Source organism: Alexandromys fortis, unplaced genomic scaffold (genome assembly GCF_014885135.2).
Source record: "Alexandromys fortis isolate MF-2015 unplaced genomic scaffold, M_Fortis_MF-2015_v1.1 scaffold_321, whole genome shotgun sequence".
NCBI lineage: Eukaryota > Metazoa > Chordata > Mammalia > Rodentia > Cricetidae > Alexandromys > Alexandromys fortis.
The window spans coordinates 361,524-378,744 of record NW_026068200.1 but is presented as its reverse complement, the minus strand read 5'-3'; the positions used below and the strand labels follow the sequence as shown (position 1 = coordinate 378,744).

The window sequence follows — 17,221 nt, the reverse complement described above, 5'->3', positions numbered from 1 at the left end:
TTTTTTTTTTTTTTTTTTTTTTTTTGGTTTTTCGAGACAGGGTTTCTCTGTGGCTTTGGAGCCTGTCCTGGAACTAGCTCTGTAGACCAGGCTGGTCTCGAACTCACAGAGATCCACCCCACCTGCCTCTGCCTCCTGAGTGCTGGGATTAAAGGCATGCGCCATCATCGCCCGGTTTAGGCTCATTTCTTACTAGCTCTTATAACCTGTTTCTCTTCATCTGTTTTGCCTCAAGGCTTTTTACCTTTTTTTTGTTTTTTTTTGTTTTTTGAGACAGGGTTTCTCAGTCGCTTTGGAGCCTGACCTGGAACTAGCTCTTTTAGACCAGGCTGGCCTCAAACTCACAGAACTCACAGAGATCCACCTGCCTCTGCCTCCCAAGTGCTGGGATTAAAGGTGTGCGCCACCACCGCCCAGCTCTTTTCTTTTGTACTTTCACTGTTTCTCTTGGCTGGCTGGCTGTGGCGAGTGGCTGCCTGACTTCTGGCCTCGGGTGTGTTCCTCTCTTTCTCCCTCATTTTCTCCCCTCTAGAGCCTAGATTTTTCCTCTTATTCTCTCTGCCCATCAGCCCCACCTGTCCCTCTCTTGCCTAGCTATTGGCTGTTCAGCTTTTTATTAGACCAGTTGGTCTTCGGCAGGCAAGGTGAAACAAATACAACACATCTTTACATCCTTAACAAAGGCAGCATAAACAAATGTAACACACCTTCACATAGTTAAAGTAATATTCTGCAGTATAAACAAACACAACACATCTTTGCCTAGTTAAAATAATATTCCACCTTTCCATGGCCTCTGCATCAGCTCCTGCCTCCAGGATCATTCCCTGTTTGAGTTCCTGTCCAGACCTCTTTCAGTGGTAAACGGCAATGTGGAAGTGTAAGCTGAATAAACTTTTTTCCCTCCCAAGTTGTTTTTGGTCATGGTGTTTCATCATAGCAATAGTTACCCTAAGACACACTAAGTACATTTATTGGGAATATTGAGGCAGAACAACAGATGTGGCATGGGGTAAGAAAAAAACCTTAAGTGAGACCTGAACTGTATCTTTTAAGAAACTTTAAAAAAAAACTGGCATATATTAATTACATAAAAGAATAGGTTTCATTATGACACTTTAATATGTGTGTGTGTATATAGACAGTATGTTGATGGTATTATTTCCCCATTATCCATATTTAAAATGATTTGTAATACCATCTGTTTTTTTTGCAAACAACAAAATTTCCTGGAACTGCTGTGTAGATCAAGCTGGCCTCAGACTTACAGATCAGTATGCCTCCGCCTCCTTGTGCTAGAATTAACGTTGTGTACCACTATACCTGATGATCTTCTTAGTAATATCTGAGTAGTACTCTATTGTGCATATAAATATTTGTGTGTGGCCTCTGGGTGAAAATCATTAGTGTCAATCACCTAGTTACTTTTATGGGTCTGTGAATTCTTAAATTCCAACAGAGAGTCAAAAAATCTAATGTTGATGCCCAGAGATCTGTGTCTTAAGCCCCTTTCCAAGAATGTCTATAGAAAATTTAAGAGTCATCTTTACTTGTCTTTGTGTAATGGAGATTGCACCTAGAGCTTTGTGAATGTTAGACAAGTGTTTTACCATTGAATTAGATATCTTAGCCTGAGAATCAATGTTTTTTAGCCTTTTTTTTTTTTTTTTTTTTTTTTTTTTTTTTTTTTTTTTTTTTTTTTTTTTTTTTTTTTTTTTTTTTTTTTTTTTTGCCTTTTGAGCCAGTGTATAGCTCAGGCTGGCCTTTAACTCATGATGTTCCTGCTGTCACTGGAATTACGGGTGTGAGGTACCACACCTGCCTCTGAAAATCTTTAAAGATGAGTGAGGTGAAGTTAGCACAGTGAGAGAGGGGAGTGTTCTAGAAAGAGAATGGTGGTGCGAGTCTGTACTTAGAGGACACAGAAAAACGTAATGGTGTAAGGACTTAGAATAAAACTTGTAAGGTATGATAGTATAGGCCTTTGATCACAGCATTCAGGAAGCAGAATCAGGCAGACCTTTGAGTGTGAGGCCAGACCAGTCTGGTCCAGTCTACACAGTGAGTTTCAGAATAGCCAGGGTTATATAGGAGTACCCTATCTCTAAAACAAATATATCTAAGGTAGGTAGTGACTAGTAAAGACAGAGGGGTCGTAGGATATGTCAGAGAGTACTTGTACTACCAGATTAAGCAGCTTAAATTTTGTAGACTATGGGTCCACCATAGACATTTTTGAGTTAACACCTTCATTGAGTGTTTATGCCAGGCATTTCTCCTAGTGATACCATACAGTTTAGTGAAATTCATTATATTCACATAGTTGTGGAAGTGGTGTGTTCAAATAATTGTATGCCTTTCACATAGCTAATTTTAGGAAATTTTCATTACCCTCCAAAGAAATTCGTAACATTTAGCCATTGCCTCTCCAGCCCTAGAGGGTTATAAAGTAGTGCCTTATTGTGGTTTTGGTTTGCATTTCCCCATGACTAACATCTTTTTATGTTCTTATTTACCTTTTAATGGTTTTTGTTTTGTTTTGTTTTTCAAGACAGGGTTTCTCTGTGTCTTTGGAGACTGTCCTAGAGCTAGCTTTTGTAGCCCAGGCTGACCTAGAACTCACAGATCCGTGTGCCTCTGCCTCCTGAGTGCTGGGACTAAAGGCTTACACCACCACACCCAGTTCTATAAAGTATTTTTGTTCTCATTTTTGAGGAACCTCCATATTGTCTTCCATAGAGGCTGTACTGTTGTATATTCCAAACAGTATGTAAAGACTGTTCCCTACCCCAGAATTCTTGCTTTCTTGTCAGCATTTGTCTTGGTTATTCTAAGTTGGGTGAGATGGAGTTTCTTATATTTTTTTTACTTATTGTTAGTGTGTGTGCGTGCGTGTGTGTATGTGCAGAGGTCAGAGTACAGCTCTGGAGACTTCCTTCTGTAATGGCTTCTAGAGAGTGAACGCAGGTTGTAAGGCCTGGGCTGAAAGTGCCTTTACCAGCTGGGCTATCTTGCTGGGCCAGGATGGAGTCTCATTGTAGTTTTGATTTGTATTTCCCTACTAATAATATTGAGCATTTATTCATATAATCCATTGTTCATTTTTATTTTGTGTTTTTTGAACTAGAGTCTCATATAACATAGATTGGTGTCAGATTTGCTTTGTAGCTGAGGATGGCCTTAAATTCCTAATTCTGTCTCTACTTTCCAAGTGTTGATATTATAGACATACACTAACATCTCCAACTGTAGTTCTTCTTTGTGTTTGTTTTGAGGCAGGGATTAACTCTAGCCTAGGCGGGCCTAGAACTTAAAAAGGCCTTTTTATATCCATCCATCCCTCCATCCAGCTAGCTATTTTGAGTGTAGGTGAGTAGATGCACATGACAGCATGTTTGCAGGTCAGAGGACAACCTGAGGAAGTCAGTTCTCTCCCTATTCTATGTGGATTCCAAGGATCAAACTCAGAGGGCTTGGTGGCAACCCCTCTACCCATTGAGCCAGCTCACCAGCCCTGGCCTGGAACTCTTGATCCTCTTGTCTCAGCCTCTGAAGTGCTTGAAATACAAGTATGTATTTTTTTCTGTGCTAATCTCTGCCGTCCTGAATTAAAGGCTTTAGAAACCCAGTTTAGTTACAGGGCTGAATGAACCTCATCTGGTAAAATGCTTGCCTAGCATGCACAAAGCCCTGAGTTTGTCTCCCAGCACCTCATATAAAATTGGGCATAGCACATGCCTATAATTCCCAGCACTCTGAGGTGGGTTAGGGGTTAGAGGCTAGGGAGAGATAAGTTCAAGGTCACCCTTGGCTATATAGTGAGTTTAAGAAGAATTGCATGGGGTACTTGAAACTGTCTTTTTTTTAAAGCCCACTACAGTCTGGATTAAAAAAATGGACTCTGACCCTAGAGGCTCCTTTATGCCAAGCAAGTATTTACCACTTGAGCTACATCCCTAGTTCCATGTCTTATTTCTTTACCTTTTTTTTTTTTTCAAATAGATATGTGCAAGAAGCCAAAGAAGCAGCTAAGAATGGAGATCTGGAAGAATCATTGAAACTTTTCAATTTGGCAAAGGATATTTTTCCCACCAAAAAGGTGATCAGCAGAATCCAAAAACTGCAGGAAGCTTTGGAGCAGTTGGCAGAAGAAGATGGTGATGACGAATTCACAGATGTGTGCAACTCTGGCTTGGTGCTTTATCGGGAGCTGTATGAGAAACTCTTTGAGCATCAGAAAGAAGGCATTGCCTTTCTCTACAGCTTGTATAAGGATCAAAGAAAAGGGGGCATCTTAGCAGATGATATGGGATTAGGAAAGACTGTTCAGATCATTGCTTTCCTGTCTGGTATGTTTGATGCTTCACTTGTGAATCATGTGCTATTGATCATGCCAACCAGTCTCATTAATACATGGGTCAAAGAATTTGCCAAGTGGACACCAGGAATGAGAGTCAAAACCTTTCATGGCTCCAGCAAGGATGAACGCACTAGAAACCTGACACGGATTCAACAAAGGAGCGGCGTTATTATCACTACTTACCAAATGCTAATCAATAATTGGAAACAACTTGCAAGCTTTAATGACCAAACATTTGTATGGGACTATGTCATTCTTGATGAAGCCCATAAGATCAAAAGTGCCTCCACCAAGTCAGCAATATGTGCTCGTGCTGTTCCCGCAAGTAATCGCCTCCTCCTCACAGGAACACCAATCCAGAATAATCTGCAAGAACTATGGTCCTTATTTGATTTTGCTTGCCAAGGCTCCTTGTTAGGAACATTAAAAACTTTTAAAATGGAATATGAAAATCCTATTATTAGAGCAAGAGAGAAGGATGCTACCCCTGGGGAAAAAGCCTTGGGACTTAAGATATCTGAAAATTTAATGGAAATCATAAAACCCTATTTTCTCAGGAGGACCAAAGAAGAAGTGCAAACGAAAAAGGCAGATAAGCCAGAGGCCATGCTTAGTGAAAAGAATCCAGGTGTTGAAGGCATTTGTGAGATGCCTTCCTTTACCAGGAAAAATGATTTCATTGTTTGGATACGTCTTGTGCCTTTACAAGAGGAGATTTATAGGAAGTTCGTGTCTTTAGATCACATCAAGGAGTTACTAATGGAGACACGCTCACCTCTGGCTGAGCTGGGTGTTTTAAAGAAACTCTGTGATCACCCTAGGCTGCTGTCTGCACGAGCTTGTCATTTACTCAATTTAGGGACTGCCACATTGTCTGCTCAGGATGAAAATGAGCAAGGAGATACCTCAGATGTGAACAGCATTGATCACCTAACTGACAGGGTACTGATGGAAGAGTCTGGAAAAATGATATTCTTAATGGCCCTGCTAGAGAGACTTCAAGATGAAGGCCATCAAACTGTGGTGTTTTCTCAGTCAAGGCAAATTCTCAACATCATTGAGCGCCTTTTAAAGAATAAGCACTTTAAGATGTTACGGATTGATGGCACAATTACTCATCTTTGGGAACGAGAAAAAAGAATTCAGTTATTCCAGCAAAATAAAGAATACTCTGTTTTTCTACTTACCACTCAAGTTGGTGGTGTCGGTCTAACATTAACTGCAGCAACTAGAGTGGTCATTTTTGACCCTAGCTGGAACCCTGCGACTGATGCTCAAGCTGTGGATAGAGTTTACCGAATTGGACAGAAAGAGAATGTTGTGGTTTATCGCCTAATCACTTGTGGGACTGTAGAGGAAAAAATATATAGAAGACAGATTTTCAAGGACTCGTTAATCAGACAAAGTACTGGTGATAAGAAGAACCCATTCCGCTATTTTAGCAAACAAGAGTTAAGAGAGCTCTTCACAGTTGGGGATCTGCAGAACTCTGCAACCCAGCGGCAGCTTCAGTCTTTGCATGCTGCTCAGCGGAGATCTGATGAGAAACTAGATGAGCATATTGCCTACCTACACTCACTGAACATAGCAGGAATCTCAGACCATGATTTGATGTTCACTCATGAGCTGTCTGTTAAAGAAGAACTTGCCATGCTAGAAGAGTCTCCGTACATTCAACAGAGAGTGCAGAAAGCTCAATTGCTTGTTGAATTTGAATCTCAAAATACAATGGAGAGACAAAAAACTGGGAATGAAGAGACCTGGCTCAAAGCACATGCATTTTCTTCTCAACGGAAGAAGAAAGGTCCTGAGTTGAACAAACCCCAGCCTCAACCGGCACACCTTCTGACTAATCCTACTCAGGTAGAGGCTATCAGTTCTCAGATGGCCAGTATAAGCATTGGTGATCAGTCTTCTGAGAGTGAGTCCCAAGATCCCTCCAAGTCACTTGATGTTACTTTGCTGCAGGGTGATGGGCACCGCTATGAAAGTACATTGGATGCTGACACTGGAGGTACTTCACCCCAGGAGGCTGGAAGTATGGGAGGAACTTGGACTGACTCTTCACTGGGACCTGCAGAATGTTTTGCAGCTGGAAATGAAGCTATCCAAAAGAAGGCATCACAAGCATCACCTGGACAAGAGGCCCTGCCTGAGAACCTCTTGGGAAGTTTTAATTATTTACCTAGACAATCCATGAAGGCTGATCTTGGGTCAAATTTAGATCTACAGGATAGTAGTCCCACAGCAGATGAAAATCAAAACATAGAATCAGATGTGCATGTGATTGAAATATCTGATGTCTTGTCAGCATCTCCTAGTGCACTGCAGGGTGCTCAAGCGAGCGAGGCCCAGTTGGAGTTGGAAGAGGACCTTTCAGAGTCACCACCAGAGTATGCATGTGATTTCAATCTTCTCCTGGAAGACTCCACAGACAATAGACAAAATCTCTCCAAGTTTTTGGGACCTGTTGAGAAAGAAAATAGCTCTCAAAGCTCTGCAGCTAACACTAGGGCAGAGTCAGCAGTTAATCGCAGTTTTGATTCTTTTAATGAGACTGATGAAGAACCAGACATGATTAGTGTGAAAACCAGAAGCAAAGCTAGAAGGATCCTCTCAGACACTGAAGATGAAGATGCTTTTAAAGGTACTTCCAGCACAAGTTCATTTAGCACCTCTCCCTTTCAGTTCTCATCTATGAAACAATTTGATGCTTCATCTCCCAAAAATGACAAAAGCCCACCTGGAAGGTTCTTTTCACCAAAAATACCTGATAGTGTGAATATATCCTTAGATTCTAGGAGATCTCTGGCTTCTAGGAGGTCTCTGATCAATGTGGTTTTAGATGACGTGGAAGATATGGAGGAAAGGCTTGAGAGTAGCAGTGAGGAGGAGAGTGCTCCAGGCCATGAGGAAGAAGAGAGCAGTGAGGAAGCCTCTGTGCACACAGAAGAGGATCCTTCTGAGGAAGCACAGGCTTCAGGAAACAAGCCGAGCAGCTTGACTGAGTCTGAGCCTAGACCTCTGACCCCGAAGAGCTCTCCCTGTTCCCCTGAACCTTTGTCGAGCGACCCTTTGGTTGATCCTCCCCAGGAACCAGCCGTGGAGGCTGCTGATGACTATGAGACTCTTGTAGCTCGTGGAAGAGAACTAAAAGAGTGTGGGAAGATACAGGAGGCTCTTAACTGCTTAGTGAAAGCTCTTGACATAAAGAGTGCGGATCCTGAGGTCATGCTCATGACTCTAGGCTTATATAAGCAACTTAACAACGCTTGAGAACTTTAGAGCCTGGTTAGTATGTCTAAAAGGAAACTGAATAGAAGTTTTGTTTAGTATTTGTTTCCTTGAATATTTCATTTTTTTTCTTTTAGGCATATTTTACAAACTTTCAGATGACCTTTTTTTTGTATTTTTAATTGATACTTCCTAAAGTTTTTGTGAAACTATCTGGCTTATTTTTTTACTCTGAAAAGGACCATCTTGTCTGTCAGCTCAGATCAGAAAATTAAAGTGACTTTTCTCAAGTGTTTTCTTCTCCATTCATGTTCTTTGTTTTCTTTTTTTGAGACAGGGTTCATTCACTTTCTTTCATGAAGTGATAGGCAGACGTGTATACAAAAACTCTTTAGTTACTACGAGAGCTTGTCACTTAGCATCCTAAATCCTGAGACATGTAGTCAAGTGTTGTTTGTGCCTGCGACTTGGCTGCAGATGGCGCCTGTGCTGGCGTTCTCCAGCTATTAGCCTGCCCTGCAGTCACTCTTCCTACCACCTGGGTAGTTAGTTCACTCACCTTTGACTGTCTGCTTTTTTTTTTTTAAGCCACTTACTGGTTTTTGTTTTGTTTAGTTTTCTAGTCTTTTTAAGTTTTTTTATTTTTATTTTATTTATTTATTTATTTTTTTTTTTTTTTGTTTTTTCGAGACAGGGTTTCTCTGTGGCTTTGGAACCTGTCCTGGAACTAGCTCTGTAGACCAGGCTGGTCTCGAACTCACAGAGATCCGCCTGCCTCTGCCTCCCGAGTGCTGGGATTAAAGGCGTGTGCCACCATCGCCGGCTTTTAAGTTTTTTTAGTCTCTACATAGCCCTGGCTGTGCTCGACCTCACTCTGTATACCTGACTGCCATAAAACTCACAGAGATCCATCTGCCTCTGCCTTCTGGGATTAAAGGTGTTTGACACTACACCCCACTTATGCTGCTGTTTTGAGGTTATCACATCCTCTCTTTGGGGTGTAGACTAGATAGAATCCAATTCATCCTCAGAAACAAAAGTGCAGCATAGTATAAGTTGTCACCCAAGAACTAGTGTCTAGAAAGTGCCTTCTGGCCCGGTGGTGGTGGCGCACGCCTTTTAATCCCAGCACTCGGGAGGCAGAGACAGGTGGATTTCTGTGAGTTTGAGATCAGCCTGTTCTATAAGAGCTAGTTCCAGGACTGTTGCACAGAGAAACCCTGCTTCAAAAAAACAAAACACAAAACGAAGAAGAAAGGAAGTGCCTACTGGGTATTGACCATATCACACGGGTGTCTTGTTTAATCCTCACCTGTAACCTTTGAGGTACAGGGTGTGTGAGCTAACTGCCCATGATGAGAAAGAAAGGCATGAAACAGACTTAACCTGGTACTGAGTCAACAGATCTACACAGCACTGATCTCTTTACTTTCATCATTTTTGACACCCAGTGTGGTGGTGGGAATCCATACTAAAACACTTCTCTTGGCAACAACCAATGCCTTGCAATTCAGTTCGGCTACCACCTAGAGTTAGCATGAGACTACAAGTTTAAGGTCTCAGTTCCACAAAGGCTGCCTTCACAGGGCAGTGTGAAAGAATTTTCTCCCATGTGGGAGGACTAAGCAATGTCTACCCCTCCTCCAAAGGCCCTGATGGCAAACCAAAGTATGATTCACCCTGAGAGACCAAGTTTATGGGCTTGCTTACAGCGCATAGGTTGGAGTTATTGACTATAGTATGAGTATAGTGTGAGTAGTCACACTGGAAAGTTGACCCACGTGGATGATGACTTCCCCTTGGCTGCAAAGATGGAGCCTCCTTCCCCTAATCTTTTCCAGCCTGTATACTGCAGCTTCTCCATGAAAGCGGAGGTTCCATGCAATCAGAGCAGCTGTGAACACTTGGGTAGGGTTCAGCGGCCCTTCCTGCCCTTCCTAGGAGGGACGTCAGCAAGCCCAGCTGTGGCGGTCTTCACAAGCGGATGCAGCTGGCCTGCTCAAAGGCTAGTGCTGAATGACACATGGTTACAGATTGGGCTCTCATCACCCTCCAGTGCACAGAGCTCCCAAAAACTGCTTACTATACTTAGTTTATTAAAGAAAATACACTTTAGGAACAGGGACTAGAAAGGATGATTACGTATAGTTATGAAGGAGGCTGCAGGGAGCTCTCACATACACCCCTCCCCCCCACAACCCCAGCAACTAGGTGTATTAACCTAAACCTTCCCAAACCCCATTGTTTTATGCAGTGCTTGGGGTCTGTGGTAGGGTATTTTTGGATGGTTAGTGAGATAAGCAAGCTTTATTAACTAGTTGGATATTAGTGATTAAGTCTATAACCCTTGAGGTTGGGCAGCTCCACCCCTCTAATGAAACCTTGGTCTCATGGCTACCTGCCTCCCCTCCCAGAGCTGGAACAGGAGGTGGGGTTGTCTAGCCACCAGTCATTGCACCAGCAAACACCTCTCAGGAGATTTTCAGGGTTTTAGGAACTGTGCCAGGAGCCAAGAACAGACTAATTTTTCATAGCTCCCCTCCCTATTTAAAGCTTCCAACCCTACTCCTAGGAGAGCACCCTCCCCCATGCTGTGGATTAACTAGTACCCCACTCTTCGGTTCCATGAATGCAGAGATTCACTTTGTTTTGTGCACTAAATGTATTCCCAAGGTCTAGAAGAATCCAGTTTGGTTGACAACTGTTCAAAAAAGAGTTCATTCTGGAAACGAAGAGTCATTTAACATTTGTTGAGGACCTATTCCCACCGAGGTTGTTAAATGAGGACAGGACACTGTTCCCGTTCAGATGTTCTACACAGAAAACTACAAAGGTCCTGTTTAGAGGAAGAAGCTTGGGCTTGACCTCTGAGGCCAGTTCAGTTTGCTACCAAGTTTATCAGTGACTTCACAGAAGCAGTTTCCTAGGTCCCCTGAAACTGAGCAGGTCCTGCTACTGATCTCCAAGCCTGGGGAAATACTTGTCCAAATATCATCCACGATGGCCTGAGCCCTGCTCCTATTTAGCTGCATGTGGCACACAGAGCCTTTGCATCTCCCACTGCTCCCAGGGTAGCCTGCAGCTTCTTAAGCTTGTGCACCTTCTGAGAGCGACTGGTGTGCTGGCACCTTTGCACTTTGGTAATCCCAGCATTTGGGATGTGGCTGGAGGGTAAGGAGTTCAAGGTCATCCTTTGCTACGGCCAGCCTGGGATATATAAGACCCTGACTCAAAAATAGAACAAAATAAAACCTGTTAGTGTGTCTCAAGTCTAAAGCTGAGGAGGTAGTAGTGGGAAAACATGCCAGGCCAGCCCGGGCTATCCAGTGAGGTCTTGTCCCACAACCCTGGGGGGGGGGGGAGGGACACAAAAACAAACAAAAAAACAAGCCCAGCTGATGGCACATGCCATTAATCCCTGAAGCACTCAGAAGGCAAAGGAACCAGATTTCTGTAAGTTTTGAGCCAGGCTGATCTACAAAAGAGTTTAAGGCCAGCCAGGCTTACACTGGTGAGACCCTCTCAAAGCAAAACAAAACAACAAAAAAAGAATCCCTGCCCCAAAATTCATGAAGCAGGTAGACAGGACTGGGGATGTAGCTCTGTCGGTAGAGTGTGTGCCTAGCATGCACAAGACCCTAGCTTCGGTTCCCAACACCCCATAAACTGAGTGTGGCAATGCAGGCCTTTATAGGCCTGCCAGCAGTAGGGAGTTCTTGAGTTTGAGCCCCATATAAGTAGTTTTTAGATCTACTATTTGCTGCTATGAAATATACACACATACATACTATTATTTTAAACTTTCAGTTGTATTTCAGCATATGTGACAGTCTTGTAATCTTATGTGTTTTTTAAAAAGTTATCTATTTTTATGTGTATGGGTGTTTTGCATGTATGTATATCTGTGCACAATGTGCCAGAAGAGGGTTTCAGATCCCCTGGAACTGGAGTAACAGACAATTGTGAGCTACCGTGTGGGTGCTGAGAATTGAACGTGGGTTCTTTGAAAGAGAAGCCAGAGTTCTTAACTGCTGAGCCATCTCTTCAGCCCTCTATCTTATGTAGATATGCATGCACTTAATCAAAACTCTGAGAAACAGCTCTTCCTGCTCTTCCAGAGGACCCAAGTTTTGTTCCCAGCATCCACATCAGGTGGCTCGCAACTGCCCAACTCCAGCTCTAGGAGATCCGACACCCTCTTCTGGCCTCTGAGGGCACCTGCATGCCTGCGATATACATAAACTCAGGAGGCACACACACATACATAAATAAAAACCTAAAACAACAACAAAAAGAACTTTCGAATATAGGGCATAGTAGCACATACCTTTAACTCCAGTACTGGAGAAGCAGAGGCAGGCCAATCCAAGTTCCAGGCCAGCTAGGGCTTCACAATGAGAGATCTCATCTTTAAAAAAATTAAAAATCAACAATAATGCTCAGCTCTGAGAAAGGATACACAGCTTTGTACACACTGCCAAAGGATTTCGCGTCACAAAATATTTAAGTTCCCTGGTCTACCTGGGTGTGTCAAGGCAGGCCTTTAATCCCAGCACTGGGGAGGCAGAAGCAGGTTTGTGAGTTCAAGGCTAGCCTACTCTACACAGCAAATTCCAGGTCAGGCAGAGCTATACAGTGAGAACTTGTCTCAAAAACAAAATCCAAATCTAAGTGTATGAAGTCAAAATTCTCATTTTTTTTTTTTCTGAGACAGGGTTTCTCATTGTAACAGCCCTGGCTGTCCTGGAACTCACTTTGTAGACCAGGCTGGCCTTGAACTCAGAGAGATCCACCTGCTTCTGCCTCGGCGTGCTGGGATTAAAGGCACGTGCCACCAAGAAGCCTGAGGTAAATTGTTTTTTTTTCTTTTGAGACAGGGTCTGTGTAGGATTAAAGTGCTAGAATTGGGGTGGGGAACGGGAGGAGGGAGGGGAAACTGGGTGGTATGTAAAATAACTAAGTGAATAAATTTAGCATAAAAAGTGCTAGGATTAAGGTGTTTGCTACCATGCCCAATAATTATACATTATTTATTTGTAATTTATATGCCTTGGTGTTTTGCCTGCACGTCTGTGTGAAGGTGTCAGAACTCTGGGAACTGGAGTTAGACAGTGATGAGCTGCCATGTGGGTGCTGGGAGTTGAACCTGGGTCCTTTAGAAGAGCAGCCAGTGCTCTTAACCACTGAGCTTTAACCTGCTTTGTCCCCTCAGTTCTAAATGGCACCCCCAGAGACTGTCCACATTTGTTTTGCAGCAGTGGGGATGAAATCCAGGGCCTTTCCCATGCCAGGCAAATGTCAACACTGAGCTCTGCATACCCCAAACTCTTCGTGTACACCTTTTCCTATCCTAGGGCTAGTTGGCTGCAAACGCTGTAGCACGCCTGACTTTAATCTCTTCGTGGCACACCACTGATGAACATTTAGATTCCTTCCAAATAATGCTGTCACAAATATCCTTGTGGCTTTTATGCATGATTACACTTAGGCAATACGTTCCAGGATCAATGGGTATATTTCTAAATTTGATAATCCTGCCAAATTACTCTCCAGAGAGGTTAAACTTCACATTCCCACTCCCCTCATACACTCCCCAGTCATGTTAAATGTCTTGAGCTTTACCAGATAAAGAAGTACAATCTCAATTTGGTTTTACTTTGCAATTATTTTATTATAAATGAGGTCCTTGGTGAAAGAAACAAAGTCTTAATTAAATGTATCCACCATGCTGTGTTTAAATCTGTCAACCTTCAATTTTGTTTTTCGGGTCAGGGCCTGTCTGTGTAGCCCTGGCTGTCTTAGAACTTGTTACATAGACCAGGCTGACCTTGAATTCGTAGTGATCAGCCAACCTTTGGTTCCCAAATGCTGAAGTTAAAGGGATGAGCTACCACACCCAGCCTTAAACTCCTCAAATGTTTCCTTCACCAGCTCCTCCAGAATTGTATTTACCAGTCAACGGCTAACTTCCCAAAGAGATACTTGCCTAAGAGGCCATTACTCCCTACTTACTCCCAGGCTAGCTTTTAATTGCTCTGCAAGCCATAGAATCTAGTTTTGCTGGTTCACTTTTCCTGCTCTCTGACTTCCCTTTGGGGATGACATCCACCCAACAGGGATTCACAATATACTGAGTAAGCCAATGTCCTGAGGAAAAGACCAGGTACTATAAAGCTTTTCCAAGTTTCAAGGTTTTCAGTTTATTTTCATTATTCGTTGTTATAAACATTATGTGAGATTATTAACTCTTTTGGAGGTGAGGAGTGGACTGGAGATGGCCTTGCTTATTCTAAGCAAGTGCTCTGCTACTGAGCTACATGAAAGTGGTGTAAGGTGGTAGTAGTATCGTATGTGAAACTACTTCAATAAGTACTTTCTTTGCATCTTAGCTGAGCTCTGATTTGTGTGCTGAGACAGAGCAATGCTATTATTATACCCCAAGTTGGCCTAGAACTTGCTATGTAGTTTTAGATTGGCCTAATTCAAAAGCCCCCAAGCTAAGCCCCAAGAGTCTGGGACTAAAGCACATAGCATCATACCTAGATTACTTTGAACACTGTTCTGTCATAGTGGCATGTCTGCTAAATGGCAGGAATTCAGAACTCTTAGTGGCAGTGGTGCACACCTTTGATCCCAGCACTCGGGAGGCAGAGGCAGACGGATCTCTGTGAGTTCAAGGCCAGCGTGGTCAAGGGAGCAAGTTCCAGGACAGGTTCCAAAGCTACAGAAAGAAACCCTGTCTCAATAAAACAAACAAACAAAAAATTAGTTGGTAAATTTTTATTTCTAAAGCAATATGGTATTTTATTCATGACACATTTTGTTAAAAAATTTTAAATATAGACATAATGGACTACCGAGATGGTTCCATGGGTAAAGGCACTTGCTGCCAAGACTGAAGACCTAAGTTTGATCCCCAGGACCCATATGAGAGAAAGAGAACCAAATCAGTAAGTTGTCCTCTGACCTCCACATACTTGCTATGGCACATATAAAATATAAATACACAAAATAAATAAATATAACTTAACTATGCTGGGTGGTGGTGGCAGCAGTGGCGCACACCTTTAGTCCCAGCACTCAGGGGCAGAGGCAGGTGGATTTCTGGATCTCTGTGAGTTCAAGGCCAGCCTGGTCTACAAGAGCTAGTTCCAGGACAGGCTCCAAAGGCTCCAAAGCTACAGAGAAACCTTGTCTTGAAAAACCAAAAAACCAAAAACAAACAAATTATATTTATATATATACACATATATACATATATACGTATATATATGTCAGTCAGTGAAGTTCTTGCTATACAAGCATGAAGACTAAGTTCATTCCCCAGAACCTGGTGTGGCGACAAGAGTTTACAATCCCAGGGTTGGGAAGATAAAGAAAAGAGGATCCCTTGGCTGACCAGCCAGCCAGCCGAGCTGAACTGGTGAGCTCCAAGCCAGTAAGAGACGCCTCCGTCTCAAAACAAAGCCCACTAAGGCAGACAGCTCCAGAAGATCTAACCTCCACATGCACATACACACATGACACAGATCATTCTCCCCCACACAATCTTTAGATAACAGAATATTAGCCATGAAAAGAATCCTAATGCAATCCATATGTGTTAGTTAAGAGTTTCTATTGCTGTGATAAAACACCATGTTCAAAAGCAACTTGGGAAAGAAAGGGTTTATTTCATCTTTCAGCTGTCAGGTCCCACTCTTTCACTGAGGGAAGTCAGGACCTGAAGCAGCAAGCCATGGAGGAGTACTGCTTATTGCCTTGCTTTTCATGGTTTGCTCAGTTTGCTTTTTTTCTTATGTGCACTGGTATCCTGCATGTATGAGGAGGCCAGATCCCCTGTAACTGGAGTTAGAGTTATGACCTGCCATGTGTGTGTGCTGAGAATTGAACCCAGGACCTCTGGAAGAACAGTCAGTGCTCGCTCTTAACTGCTGAGCTGTCGGGATCCAGACCCCTCAGTTTGCTTTCTTATATAATCCAGGACCACCTGTCCAGACTGCCTACAGTAGACTGGGCCCTTCCACATCAATCATTAATCAAGAGGTGTCCCACAGGGCTGGAGAGATGGCTCAGTGGTTAAGAGCATTGCCTGCTCTTCCAAAGGTCCTGAGTTCAATTCCTGGCAACCACATGGTGGCTCACAACCATCTGTAATGAGGTCTGGTGCCCTCTTCTGGCCTGCAGACATATAGACAGAATATTGTATACATAACAAATAAATAAATAAATATTTTAAAAAAGAAGTGTCCTACAGACTTGCCTACAAAGCAATCCGACAAAACAAACCAACAAAACCCAACCAGGACAGCATGTAAGGAGCATGAAGGAAGTGCTCTTATGCTGACTCCTGTTCATTTAGCCAACAACTGGAGAATATCTGCATAGTCTAGTATAGAAAACTTCATAGGAGAGCCAAGTATCTTTTCCCTAATTTTAAATTATACCATTTAGTGTGTGTGTGCACATGCACCGTTCCTCCTTCTGTGCCACAGCATGCATGTGGAGGTCAGAGGATGTGCTGGCTAGTTTTATGTCAAATTCACACAAGCTAGAGTCATTTGGGAGGAGGGAACTTGGGTTGAGAAAATACCACCACTAGTTCAGACTGTGGGCAAGGCTGTGGTGCATTTTTCATTGAAGACTGACATGAGGTGGCCTGATTCATCGTGGGTGATGCCACCCCTATGCTGGTGGTCCTGTGTTCTCTAAGAAAGCAGGCTGGGAAAGCCATGAGGAGCAAGCCAGTGACTAGCACTTCTCCATAGTTTCCGCTTCAGTTTCTGTCTTCAGCTTCCTGCGTTGATGTTCAAGGATGGACTGTGGTATGGAAGCGTAACCAAAAGAAACCCTTTCCTCCCCAAATTGCTTATGCTCATGGTGTTTTGCCGCAGCAACGGAAACCCTAAGGCAGAGGACAGGTTATGGTTACCAGTTCTCTTCTACAATGTGGGTCTCAGGGACTGAACTCAGGTTATTCGACCTGGTAGTAGGTACCTTAACCTGCTAGCCATCTGGCAGGCCCCTAAGTACCTCCTTTGACAGACATTTATTTGAAGAGAAAGTTGAGAAACAGGAGGCACGGCTCAGGAAAGTGTTTGCTGCACTTGCGGAGGACCAGTTTGCTTCCTGTTCCCCATGTCAGGTGGCTTACAACCAACCACCTGCACACCAAGCTCCAGAGGATCTGATGGCCTCTTTCGTCCTGCACGGGCACTTACATACATATGCACACGCGCAAACACACAGACACCTTAACCATAAAAATAATCTTAAGGAGAAAGTTGACATTGGATGGCTGCTTGGCTGCCATGTACTCTACTAAGACAATGGAGCTAGTGACACCTGTCCTGGCAGATCAGTTAACTTGAATTATGCTTTTCATCTGCTAATTTGCCTACTAGGTGCCCAAGGTTTTCAGGGGCCTAAGATCTGACTCCTCTGAAGATGGTTTCAGAGTTAATTTATGGGACACATTGACGGTCAAAGTTAGTCTGGAGAAAATGGGAATTCAAGTTAAGGGAGTCTGCGTGAGTCATCACTGAGAACTGATAAGTGAAAGTGACTGCAGAACATACTGGTACCCACGACAGTTCACAGGATATGAGGATTATTTCATAATACCAC

The 17,221-nt window shown here is 43.1% G+C and overlaps 1 protein-coding gene across 1 annotated transcript in view; it reads left to right on the top strand.

Annotated features, from left to right (window-relative positions):
• Positions 1–8,043, top strand: part of Ercc6l (ERCC excision repair 6 like, spindle assembly checkpoint helicase) — a 24,237-nt gene extending 16,194 nt beyond the window's left edge. Inside the window, exon 2 of the mRNA XM_050129905.1 lies at positions 4,003–8,043. Coding sequence (XP_049985862.1) covers positions 4,003–7,636 — 3,634 coding nt within the window. The 3' untranslated portion in view covers positions 7,637–8,043. The remainder of the gene's footprint in view (positions 1–4,002) is intronic.
• The last annotated feature ends 9,178 nt before the right edge of the window (positions 8,044–17,221 follow it).